Genomic DNA, 13,278 nt, shown 5'->3' on the forward strand with positions numbered 1-13,278 from the left:
TTTCTGTAGAGTATATGGAAGTGATTTGACCATTTAAGTACAAATTTTTAAAAAGAGAAAAAAAACTAATAAATTCCTTCTTGATCCTTAAGCTTTTAATTGTGTCTCAATCTTTCATAGCTGAGAATCTGATTTTACATTTTACTAAGAATGAAGACATTCAATTCTCCTCTTCCTCACTTGAAAAATTTGTCTTTTCTCATCTTTTCCTCCTTCCTTCTTGTCTCAGAAAATGAAGTGTTGCTCTTTGCCAGAGTTAACCGACTAAGAATCTGTGTAATAGGAAAAATGATGAAATAGGAGACAAGAGGCTTGGGTTCAAATTCTAGCTCAGACATTAGCCACCTGAGGAAACAACTTTGGTCTCTAAGTAATGATGTTGGAGATGGACAGGTGCTGTCAAGAGAAATAATCACACAAGGGTCAGAAGAAGAGACGAGTAATGGTGATGGTGACTCCCTGCTACTGGGTATAAGGTTGTTATTTGCACATGAGGCTAAAAGTAAAGGGCTATCTTCCTGGGGCACGTTTCCAAGGCACAACAGAGAACCTACCAAAACTTGTCAAACTAGATCAATTCTAGTGATTCACATGGGCACAAATTACAAAACCAGAAAGAACCTAGAAAGCATTGCCAAATATTATGAAGCCTTTGGCAAGAAATTGAATATCTTACGTACATGAGTGGTGTTTTTCATCACTAAGCTCATCAAGGACAAGGGAGTCAAAAGAGAAAGATGAGATCTGGAAAGTGAGCTGTTGGTTAAGAAGATGGTGTCTGAGAATGGAAATTGGATTTCTGGAACATACGTCTATATATATAGGACTAAGACAATTTTTCCTGGGCAAGGATAGAATGTCATTAAAAATTGGTAGGAATAGATTTGCTTTGTCTAGCAAATACAATAAAAAAATGGAAGCTGCAAAAAATAAGGGGACTCTATATCAAGCTCAATACCATAGCTATATAACATAGGAAAAATAACAAGAGTCATACTAGAAATTCATAGATCTTATTCACAAAAAGAGACAATATTAAAAATCCATGGTCTTGGATGTCTCTACACCCAAATGCACAAATATGGGTAACATTTTGTAGAGCAAGATGTACTAGAAGTTCTAATATTTATTGTGAAAATAAAAAAGGAAAGTCTGACTCAGCTCCTACTGAGACTTGGTGGGGTAAGATCCATGAATGGAACTTTCTAGAAGGGTATACCATGGTGCTATGAAGGTGAAATGGATAGACAGAATGCTGGGCCTTAAGTCAGGAAGACTCATCTCCTGAGTTCAAATCTGGCTGCAGATACTTCCTACCTGTGTGACCCTGGGCAAGTCACTTAACCCTTTATTAAGTTTCTTTATCTGTCAAATAAGCTGGAAAAGGAAATGGTAAACCACTCTAGTATCTTTGCCAAGAAAACTCCAAATGGTGTCACAAAGAGTTGGATATGACTGAACAACCACAGCATATCTTACTCAAAATAAACAGAATAGGAAAGTAAGTGGCAGTAGTAGAGTAGCATGTCACTTATGTGAGAAGTATGGCAGAGTGTATTCATGTATTTGGGTGAAGATAAATGGAGACAGAAACAAAAGTGATATTGCCATCACAGTACAGTACAAACTATATGGACAGGCAGAGGGAACTAAATGAAGTCTGAAAAAAAGATCATAAGCCTAGCACAGAAAAATGATTTACATTAGTGAAGGGACAGACACCTGCCAATATTCTCTACTAAAGGAAAAGGAATCAATAAATTCCTGACTTATCTTAATGTTCACTTTATTCTTGAAAAGGTTGAGGAACAAACAAGGGGGGAAAGCCAATTCTGGATCTGATTTTTACCAACTAAGAAGAATCAGTTATTAGGATAGAATGAATGAGAACCTTGGAAGGAAGTGATCACTTCATCTTAGAATTTGTTAAACAGGAGGACAAGAAAACTAGGAACTGCCTCACATTCAGAACTATGTTCAATGGGTGGAAGTCATGAAAAGGCCAATGTAAGAAAAGACTTCCTTTCCTTGTTGTAAAGAAAAAAGTGCTCACAATTAGAGTGGTGTCCTAAAGTAGAATGGCCTGCTTCAGTGGATAGTGGGATCTTTCCTCACTGAAGGTCTTAAGCCAAATCTAGGTGACCATGTCAGAAACATAGCAGAAGAAGACACTGTTGCTTGATTAGGTAGTGGTTGGGCTAGATGGCCTGAGGTCCCTTCCAACTCTTGATATTCTGGAATTGAGCAACCTTGATCAAGTGACTATCTCTCTGCCCTTTCCTTTCCTACAGGGTGTGAGGAAGTTTTTTGGGAAGTCTGAAAGCCCTATGTAAATATGAGTTACCTATTGACTCTCCTTTTTCCCCCTATTGCCCATCCTTTATATCCTTGCAAAAGCAATTTTTCAAATACAAGATTGCTCTTCTATGATTTTCAATTACCTGCTGAGTAAAATATCAACTTTTGAGGCTATCATGTCGGGTCTTCTACACTTGGCATTTTGTAGCACTTCCCTTTTTATATTCCAAACTTCTCTGATCTCACCTTGCCTGGCTCCTGCTCCAGCCACTTTGCACACATCAAACTCCTGGTCTTGGATAATGTCTCTATCTCCTAACATTTTCCCCCTCCTTCTTAGGCTCAGCAGTTACCTCCATGAAACCCTTTGCTAATCATCTCAGCTAACCATTTATCTCTATTTTACCTCTGTCTTGCATTTACCCATTTTCTAATTTGCATTAAATTTATCTGTATATGTGCTTTATTAGCCTCCTAGAATATCATCTCCCGGAGCACCCAGACCATGTGATTTTCTATTCCACTGCACTGATGCTTTTTCAAATGAAAAAGATTTCTCAGACATCAAAGAGAAGCAATAATGCCTCAAAGAAGATCTTCAACCTTTCTCAGCCACCTATGCTCCATTTTTATTTTTGTGCCAATGTTATCACCTGAGGCAAATTCTACAAACAGGTGTGTAAACTGACTTAGATGGCTCAAGTCAAAATGTTGAAATGTAAACCTGTGTCCAAGGAGCATCATTAAAATTCCCTGTTGGAAGATGAAGCACCTAAATGGTGAAAAAAACAAAACCACAATTATCTCCTAAAGGTATTCATTCTGTTTTGTCTTACAAGTTTTTATGTCTGCCCCAAGGTATTTGGGCACACCACTCTGTGATCCATAATAACAATAGTTTGGATAAGAGGAGTAGAAAGGTACTTCATATTTAAAAAATGGAAATAACAGAGATAATGTCCTTATCTAAGATTGTCTCTCCTCTCACACTACCTTCCTCCCATATGAGCCAATGACAGAGAGCAGCTTTGGTAGAAAAGGAAACCTGGGTTAAATTGACAGTCTGTGTACTCCCCATTCCTGTTGCTGATGTCCACTCTCATTGTCACATTAGCCATGGTAGTTACTGGTACCAATCTCCAAGAAACTTTTCTAGAAATACAAATATACTTTCACTTCTTCCCACACACACAACCCTCTCAGACTTAACTTGTATTAACTGTGACACAATTGAGGTCAGAGGAACATCACCTTCTATTGGTACTGATCTTTTCTGCTCACCACAGGCTACTGATTCAGGCAGCTTTCCCTTCTTCCACAAATCAGATGCTCCAAGCATTCTAGTTTTTTGTTTCATCCCATCAATACTCTCCCATTAACCAACTACACACTGGGGTACATGAAGGCAACAGTGAAATAGCTCTTCTCTTAATTGCTTACATTGTGGCTAAGAGGGATAACCTGTATTACATGGGTGTATGTGTATGTGTTTGAGGGATAGAGACTGGAGCTGTGATTTCACCAGCATAGATAGCTCTCAGGTGAAAAAACTACCCTTATCAAGTCAGGTTTGCACCTTCTCTGCAGCTTATCATTTTAATGGCCAGGGCATTAAGAAATTATATTTTGCCCAGCAAAAGCATGTGGCAGAGACAAAAACTTAAACCCAGATCTGGGCTTAACTCTATTCATCCACAAAGCCACTCTGCCTCTAAATACAAGGTAATTTGGTGGGACAGGAGAGCCATCAGTAAAGACTTCCAAGTATAAATGGGTGTTTGAACTGACCCTTGAGGGAAATGAAGGATTGTAAGAGGCAGAGCTGAAGAGGAAGGACATTCCAGGCCTGAGAAACACCAATGGAAAAGCATAGTGTGTTAGGTATGAAAAACAGTAAGTCTAGTTTGGTCCAGTGGACCATAGTTTTCATGAAGGTAGCATAATCAACAAAAGGATTTCTATTCTGGAAAGGTTTTAGAAGTCAAAATTGTTTATACTTGATCTTTGAAGTAATAAGGAGACATTTATTGAGTGGAGGGCTGACATGATCAGACCTGCACTTGATTAAAGTGTAGAGGATGTATACAAGATGTACACATCCTGTGTAGAGGGTTGATTGGAGAGAGAAGACTTGAATTGAGAAGTGAACCAAGGTAGGGGCTATGTGAATGGAAGAAAAAAAGGAAATGGATGCAACAGAATTGTTGATAGAAGAAATAAATGATAAGACTTCTCAACTGAATGGATATTTAAAGTTACTGTGATAGAAAAAAAGGGTGACAGACCAAACTGGGTAACTCTAGGTGTCCCACAGGGTTGAACTGGGGATGCTTCCCTCTTTTTATAAGTGATTTCATCAGCTCCCATGGATTTAATTACCATCTTTATACAAATGATGCTCAAGTCTCCCTATCCTGCCCTAAATTCTCTTCTGATCTCTGATCTCCAATCACCTGTCGTTAAACTGGCTGTCCATTCCACATATGAAACTTAACATGTCCAAAAGGGAACCCATTATCTCTCCCCATAAACCTTTCCCTCCCTCCTCTCAGGCTTGCAACCTATCTATCTTCTCCTATTCTTCACTATCAATCATGCCCGCCCTCCAGCCAAACTAGTGCTAAGGCTTCTCTGCTTCACCTTTGCTTCGTCTCTCAAAACAGCCTCCTTCTCTGCTCTGACACTGCTAGCCTAGATTCTCATCACCTCCCTCTGATCTATTCTAACAAGTCCTACTAAAATATATCCTCCAAATGCATCACCAAAGTGATATTCTTGAGGATCAGATCAGATCACATCACCCCCAACTCAAACTGCAGTAGCTCACTATCTTCAGTCATATAACCTTCTCTTTGGCTTTTGGAGCCCTTTGCAACCTAGTCCCTTCTTACCTTTCCAGTTTTCTTACATCTTATTCCCCCCAACAAGTTTTCTTCCATCCAGTGACACTGGCCTCATTTCAGTTTTATGAAGAGGACACTTCATCTCTCAGCTCAGTACATTTTCTCCCTCCATCTCCCTTCGTGTCTGGAACACTACAAAGTCACAAACTGAAATCCATAGCCCCTACCTTCCTTTAAATTCCAAGTCACATCCCATCTTCTACAGGAAGCCTTTCACAAGTCTCTAAATTTTAGTTCCTTTCCTCTTTCAATTATTTCCTATTGTTCTTGTATATAGTTTGTCCACATTTGTTTGCTCATGGTCTGGGGAGCTCCTTGAGGGCATGGACTGTCTTTTACCTCCTTTTGTATCCTCAGTTCTTAGCGCTGTGCCTTACACATAGTAGGCGCTTAATAAGTGCTTATTGACCTACCTGGAAGGATGGTGCTGCTTTGGCCAACAGTAGCAAAATTTAGACGGCATATGAGAAGGATAGGGGAAGGATAAGGAGTTGTCTGATTCATATTATGTCTGAAATATCCTGGAGAAATCCATCCGCTCACTCAACCACTACTCCGCTACTCTGCTACGTACAGAAACGCAGTTATTTGAAAACTTCTTCCCTCCTCTCCCTACCCCCAGTAGGCTGGAAGGAGCTTGATTTAAAGAGGCTTCTAGCTTAATCTCCTTACCTGGCTTCTAACTTCATGAGATCCTGAGATCAAAGGAAGAACTGAACTAATCCACTGGACAATTCAGGGGCTGGGGTGCCAAGATACCTAAAGGCACGTTTCAAGAGAAGATAGCTAAAGGAATTTTCTTCTCAAAGAGGAAAAAATAACCCCCTCGCTAGGTATGGAAAACCTGCCGAGATTTCTCATCTCCGGGGTAAAGAAGGCCGAGCGAGCACCGCTAGGTGGGGATGGGATTCCGCCGGCACGGCTAGAATTGAGGACCTGCTGGGAGGCCAGAGAATGCAAATGTGTAAAGTCAAGGGAAAGGTGACAGGGGTTAAGCCTTCCTAAGGGGTACGGAAACCCCAAGCTAGGGGAAGTCACCTAAGAGCTAGTTAGGTAGCCGCTCTTCATCGCTCCCTCCCCGCCCCCTGCCCCAGCTAGCAGGAGGTGGGCGTGCTCCCTGCTCAGGTAACAGAGCCCGCTGCCAGATCGGACCCAGGGGCTAGGGAGGCAGAGTCCGCATCCAGCGGGGCAAGAAATTCCCCGGGCAGCGGCGGAGGCTAAAACTACCCCCCCCCCCCCTCCACTGGGGCCGGATGGGGCTGGGGTGCAGGTGTGCTGGGGCGATGCGCGCGCAGCGAAGCCTCCCCCCCAGCCCCTAATTCAGCTGGCAACAGCTGCCAGGCCGACAGCCCAGGTAGGCGCCGGCGGGGCTCTTACCCGTGCGGGGATCGAAGGTGACCACAAATACGGCCACCACCTGGTCCTCCTCCTCCTCCAGAGGCAGGCGCCCGGGCTGCCGCCGCAGCAGTTCCCCGGGTCCGAACTCCGCCTCCTCCTCCTCTTCTTCCTCCTCCACCTCCTCCTTCTTTCCGGGCTCTGCAGCCCGCCGGACCCCAGATGCGGGCCCGCTCCCCAGCCCCCCGCCACCACCACCCGCACCCCATCCCCGGCTGCTGGCCTGGAATTCGGGGGCCTGCGGCAGGGACACGGCGGGGCCCTCGGCCCAGCACAGCAGCGGCGCCTCGTCTCCCTGCTCCACCATGGCGAAGCGAGGAGGAGCCGCAGGCGGGGAGGGGGCGGAGGCAGGGGCGGGCTAGCTGGGATGCCCGGCCCGGCTCGGCGGGAGGGACCCTCTCGGGGCCTCCGGTTCTAGCCCTCCGCTCTCTTCCTCCTTTTTCTCCTCCTCCTCTCCAGCTATCGGCCAGATCTCACCTGAACCGATACTCCCCACCCAGCTGGCCTCCCTCCCTCCTCCGGCCAGGTGCCGCTTTCCCAGCGAGCCCCGGAGGAAAGACATTAGCTTTTTCCCATTTGTTTCGCTGATTGGGGCTGCTGGTCCATGTGCACCTAAATACACACACGTGTAGATACTGGATCATTGAAATGTTAATGGGCGTATGGGGGAATACACATTGTGCGCGCATCATAGAAGTCCTCGGTATGTTCACGGTAATGCATTGAGAGCATATATGCGAGAAACAGTTTTTTACACTATGTATATTGTACATATTTGTATTTAGTACGTGTTGTATAATTAGGTATACATTTAAAAATAATAAATACATTACATAACGCCACATACATATATACACACTTCTACATATATCCCCACACTGTGTGCATATATGGCATATGCCCTTATGGTGTGTGTACATATATATCTATAATGAGTATTTATGTACATGTATAATTATGGCATCCTTTGTTCAGAAGGTGTAGAAAATTCTAAGTAAGTTAAGTCCCACTACCAAAGCGGTGTTACACTACTGTTCTGTAACTTGGAATCTAAGAACACCAAAAAGATATGTGACTTGCCCAGGGTCACAGAGGCTGGTCTTCCTAACTTTGAGGCAGGCCCCCTCTCCATTATACCAAGTGGCCTCTCTACAGTGTTCTTTTATGTATATATGTGTGTATGCCAAGGCAAAGCTTTAGAAGATGGGAAATAAAGGGGCAGAACTTTGGGCTGAGGCACTACTCTGACTGCCTCTCTATTATTAAGTATGGGAGACCCAACTCTTGGAAAAATGGCAGTATGCACATGTGTAGCTAGGTATATGCAGGCTCCAGGAGGAACAGAAATGTTCTGGAATCTAGCCTAAACTCTTTTACAGATTAGGAAACTGAGGCCTACAAAGGTCCGGTGCTATGTCCAAAGTCAACAGGTAGTTTAGTTCTATTTGTGCACCCCCTTTTCCATTCTCTTTTCCTTTCTAAACAAAAATTACGGGAGGAGGAGGGCAACAGAGAAAAACACCAAAAAACAAGCAGGTCGATCATAGCCCTTTTTACCCTTTAGGAAAAAAAAATGCTCTTTAAGAAAATGGTTTTATTGCTCTGAAAGAGACCTTGGGAATTAGTCCATGCCCCTAACTTTAAGCAAGACTGTATACTCAAAGCATGATGGATCTGAGAAATGTGATGAACCTAGAGTTGAAGAGTAGTCCTTGCAACCCAGAGATTCCCCACACAAAAGTTATCCATTGCCCTCCTCTCTAGGTCCAGTCAAGGTAGCCTTCTTACAGTTCATCTGTAAGAGGACCAACTCTATATACCTCTGCACTAGAATACAGCCAATGCCTGAAATACACTCCGACTTTGATTCACTTTTTTAAATCCCTACTTTCCTTCTATGCTCAGATAATGTATCATCTTCTAAATGGAGCCTTTCCTAATCCCTGCCACTACTAATGCTCTCATTTCTCCCTTTTACCTTGTCTATTTTGTATATATTTCTATTTTGAAGCCTGTCCTAATATCACCAACTGCTAGAGCCTGCCCTCCCTCCCTAACTGTCTTGTATTTATTTGCATTTACTCTGTATATATTGGGGGCAGCCAGAAGGCCAGTGGTTAGAGTACCAGATCTGGAGTCAGAAAGACCAGAGTTCAAATCCAGCCCCAAATGCTTATTAGCTATGTGACCCTGGGAAACATTTCATCCTGTTGGCCTCAGTCTCCTCCCCTGAAGTGGAAAAGGGGTTAGTTAGAAAGTTCAGTGAATTGAGAGCCAGGCCTAGAGATGGGAGGCCATGGGTTCAAATATGACTTCAGATACTTCCTAGCTGTGTGACCCTGGGCAAGTCACTTAACACTCCCCACTGCCTAGCCCTTACTGCTCTTTGGCCTTAGAACCAATACATAGTATTGATTCTAAGATGGGAGGTAAGGATTAAAAAAAAAAAGATAAACTGGAGAAGGAAATGGCATACCACTCCAGTATCTTTGCCAAGAAAACCTCAAATGAGGTCAGGAAGAGTCACATGACTAAAAAACAAAACCACATGTATTTATGGAGATATGTGATGTTTACCCTATTAAGCTCTTTGAGTGTAAGGATTTTTTCATTCTTTTTAAACACACCATTTACTATATTAAGACATTTTTTTTTACTAATTGATGCAGGTTCTCTTCCTGATAGAATCTCAACTCCTTGAGGTCAGGGAGTGTTTAACTTTTGTCTCTGAATCTCCAGCCAGGGTCCCCGGGTCACTTATTCTCTAATTAGCACCTCTGTTAGCTTTCAGATGTGTCACAGTGCTTAACGGATTTGTTAGCCACTTTAAAATGAGTAACTGCTGACTAGGACTCACCTCTTCCACTCAAATCTCCCTTTCTCCCCAGATAGTCTCCCTCCTGCTTATTTTATGAGAAACATACCTCTAAATTTCAGAGCAGCCCAGAGCAAGGCTTAAGATGATCCTAGAGCCTCAGAATCACTGGCAGAGCTCACATATTCCCAGGTTTACCCTCACAGCTATGACTCCCCCACCCCCAACAAAAATACAAGGTCTCCCTCAAACATACTATGCAATCCAGTGGACTTTTCTCAGCTGTGTTATTCTCTTTGAGTGGCAGCAGCATTTGCCACTGCTCTTGTGACCTTTGTCTTAAAACTCTTCTATCAGGTTCCGCATTGTAATACTGTTTGGGTTCTTCTTTCTGGTTACTCCTCTTCTAGATTCTTCATTGGTTCCACATTGAACTCCTACACCCTTACTGGAAATTGCCCCAGGCTCAGATTGTCTAATCTACATTTCCATCTTATTTACTCTGGTGATTTTTTTAGGTATCAGCTCTATGAAGTTGTTATTCAGTAGTTTAAGCCCTGCATTCATTACACCATTTGGAGTTTTCCTGGCAAAGATACTGGAGTGGTTTGCCAATTACTTTTCCAGTTCATTTTACAGATGAAGAAACTGAGGCAAACAGGGTTAAGTGACTTTCCCAGGGCATACAGCTATACAGTCCAAGGCCAGATTTGAATTCAGGAATATGAGTCTGCCTGAAGCTCCATCCACTGTGCCACCTCTATGAAGATGACTCCCAAATTGATAAGGATTGTGGCATAGTGACAGAAATACTGGAAGTGTAATTAGAAGACTGGACTTGACCACTTTTTAGATGGGAGGCCTTGGACAAGTCACAAATTGCTGAGGCTCAATTTCCTTATCCATAAAGTAGAGATAAAGTATTTGCACAGGATCAAGTAAGATAAGTATCTGCCAAATATATACCCTTTTTTTGGACTGAATATGTGATTTTATTGGTATAGAAAACTCAGGATGAGAAAACTTCCTCTATTGATGTAGGTAGGCAATTTTTCTGTCATTTACAATCTTGAATTTAAGATCCCTGATCAATGCAATGACCAAACACGATTCCTGAGAATTTATGATGATCTCTGCATATATGTAGATATTTGCATTAGCTACACCATCCACATGATCTATCCACTACCTAACAGAGAGGGTATAGATTCAAAATACAGAATAATGCACATTTTTTGGACATGGGCAATGTGGAAATTTGTTTTGATTGGTTATGTTTCTTTGTTATTAGGGTTTTCTTTCTTTTTTTTTAAATGATGGGATAGTGGGAGACTAAAATGTTGTTAATCGGGAAACAAAATAAAATTTAAAAATATATAGTATTAGAGGGTCACCCAAGTCACTGAGAGGTTAGATGACATCTCAAATTATATAGACAGTGTGTGGCAGAGGAGGCACTTGAACCTAGGTTTTCCTAAACTCAATCAAGCTCTATTCACTACACCTTCCTTCCTTTTTGTAAAATGCATACTAATCATATATTTATATTTAAATATCAGCTACCACTAAGTCAGGAAATCTCTCCCAAACTCTAGCCCATATCTTTAACAGCCTGCTAGGACAATTCTCAATGGATACCCCATCACCTAAGTCCATTAATTGACATTCATAATGCATAATAGCACCATTTTGGTTTCTTGCCCATTACCTAAAGGTGGATATTGAAAAAAGGGAATTCTTAAAATTTCTGAAGTAGTATTTTAATATTAATCAGGGTCATATATCAGGCTCTTAAAGATGGTAGAAACAAAGACGAGATACATATTCTATAGAGATGCTACAGTGTATCTTATTTTATTTCTTTCAGTCTACTACAGAGGATTTCTGTAAGATAAAATTAAATTGTCTTCCATCCATTACAATTTCTTTTCTGTTTTAAATTTTTATTTAGTAAATCTCTAAATCCCAGATTTCCCAATGATTATTGAATTATTACTTTCTTTTCCATTTTGCATTCTATTCTTTTGGTTTATTTCTGCACAAAGCATTTTCAAAATTATCACGACACTTCATGAATCTTTCTTTAAAAGCTTTACATTCATCAAAACTGTTCATTGGGAAACTGACCTTATTTAGGGTCAGGGTTAAAAACTTTATTCCAAAGGTCATGGCAGTTGAAATGATGGAAATAGCCTGACAAGAGGGCTTGTAGTAGGGACAGTCATTAGAGATCCCTCAAAGACTTTAAATAAGCTAGAACTTCATGAAATCTGCATTAGCCACACCATCCACAGTGATAGTTTTCTCCTTTCATCCATCCATTCATTCACTGGCTCATTTATTTGGTATATGTTCCCTCCTGCTTTTTTTAATAAGTATATTTTATCTTCGCTACTAGATTATAAGCTCTTTGAAATCAAAAACCATCTTTTTTTGGAGGTTTTGTGTCTCCACTCCCCAAAACTAGCAAAATGCCCTGCACTTTTGTGGGGTCCATTCAATAAAACCAGTATTTATTGAGCACCTACTATATGCAAAGCATCAGCTCAAAATAAATATCCCTTGAAGGTGATGACAATGGCTCTCCTTTCCATAAACACAGAACCTGAATAAGTCTTCACTTTAAGAACTTTCTTATCTAACCCCTTCAGCCCTTCTCTTTCTAACTTGTCAATGAAATGGGTTAGGGGAAGATTTGGGATTGGGGATTAAGGTAGGAATCAGGAACCCTGCATCCCTGAGATATACTTCAGAAGAGAGTAAGCCAAGGGACTCTCTTTATTATATAAATAAAATACTATTACCAGGTAAGGAAAAGGGAGAAAGAGCAGAGAGGGAAGACAGTATGGTTAATGGAAGAAGTTCAAAACACCCCCAGGGAAGGGGACCAGAAGGTAGATGAGAGGAGGAAGCTGAAACTGGAACCCAACTGAGAAGAAGTAATGAGGTGAATTTGAGAAATTTATTTGAAAGCTCAAGGGAATAATTTTCCTAATGGACCACAGCGAATCTAAGTCTGAGAAATTACAGAAAATCCCACAGCTAGGGCCAGGAGAGGACTGGTGCCTTACTTCTTCTTGGACAATAAGTTGAATTAAACCTGTTTGAGGACTGAGTTTCCTGCCCCTCAACTTAACTCAGTTATGGCCAGAGTTAATATACCTTTAGTCTATTTGTAGCATTACTTCAATAATAATAACAACAACAACAAATGGTATTTATGAAGTACTTTAAGGTTTGCAAATATATCCATATTTATAAACCAGATCTATATCTACATGTACATTCATTTTAGCTTTACTCCAACTTGGCAACTCAGTGCAATTATTATTTCCATTTTAGAGAGAAAACTGAAGCTCAAAGAGTCTGAGGGAATTACTAAGTCAGTCAGCAAGTATTGTTGAGATGATTCAAACCCAGCTTTTATCTCCAACTCCAGCATTCTAGTCACTATACCACATTCATATCCTTCATGAGGAGGGTACTTCCTCATCCCATGTGATTCTTGCCCATGTTTTCCCATGTACTCTGCCTAGCTGATCAACCCAAGTACTGAAGGCATCTCAATGCCTTTTAATATTCTGTAGCTATCAGTACAGATCTGTATGATAAACTAAAGTGCTGACCAAAACAAAATATATCAATGAAAACTATCTTTCAGAGTAATCCACAATGGAAGATTTGCCCTTCCTGATTTTAGTAACACAGTATAAAGTAACCGTTTTCTTGTAGTGGGTGAGAAAAAAAAAGACCAATGAAATACAATAGAAATCCCTAAAATAGATCTAAATATTCACAGAAGAATAATTTGAAATAAACATTGATATTATCCTGTGGGGTACTTCTTTTTTGTATTTAATAAATATT

The 13,278-nt window shown here is 41.2% G+C and overlaps 1 protein-coding gene across 1 annotated transcript in view; it reads right to left on the reverse strand.

Moving 5' to 3' along the window:
• DENND11 (DENN domain containing 11) overlaps positions 1 to 7,236 on the reverse strand; it is a 59,854-nt gene extending 52,618 nt beyond the window's left edge. Inside the window, exon 1 of the mRNA XM_001368088.4 lies at positions 6,579 to 7,236. Coding sequence (XP_001368125.1) covers positions 6,579 to 6,903 — 325 coding nt within the window. The 5' untranslated portion in view covers positions 6,904 to 7,236. The remainder of the gene's footprint in view (positions 1 to 6,578) is intronic.
• Between the last annotated feature and the right edge of the window lie 6,042 nt (positions 7,237 to 13,278).

Source organism: Monodelphis domestica, chromosome 5, assembly GCF_027887165.1.
Source record: "Monodelphis domestica isolate mMonDom1 chromosome 5, mMonDom1.pri, whole genome shotgun sequence".
NCBI lineage: Eukaryota > Metazoa > Chordata > Mammalia > Didelphimorphia > Didelphidae > Monodelphis > Monodelphis domestica.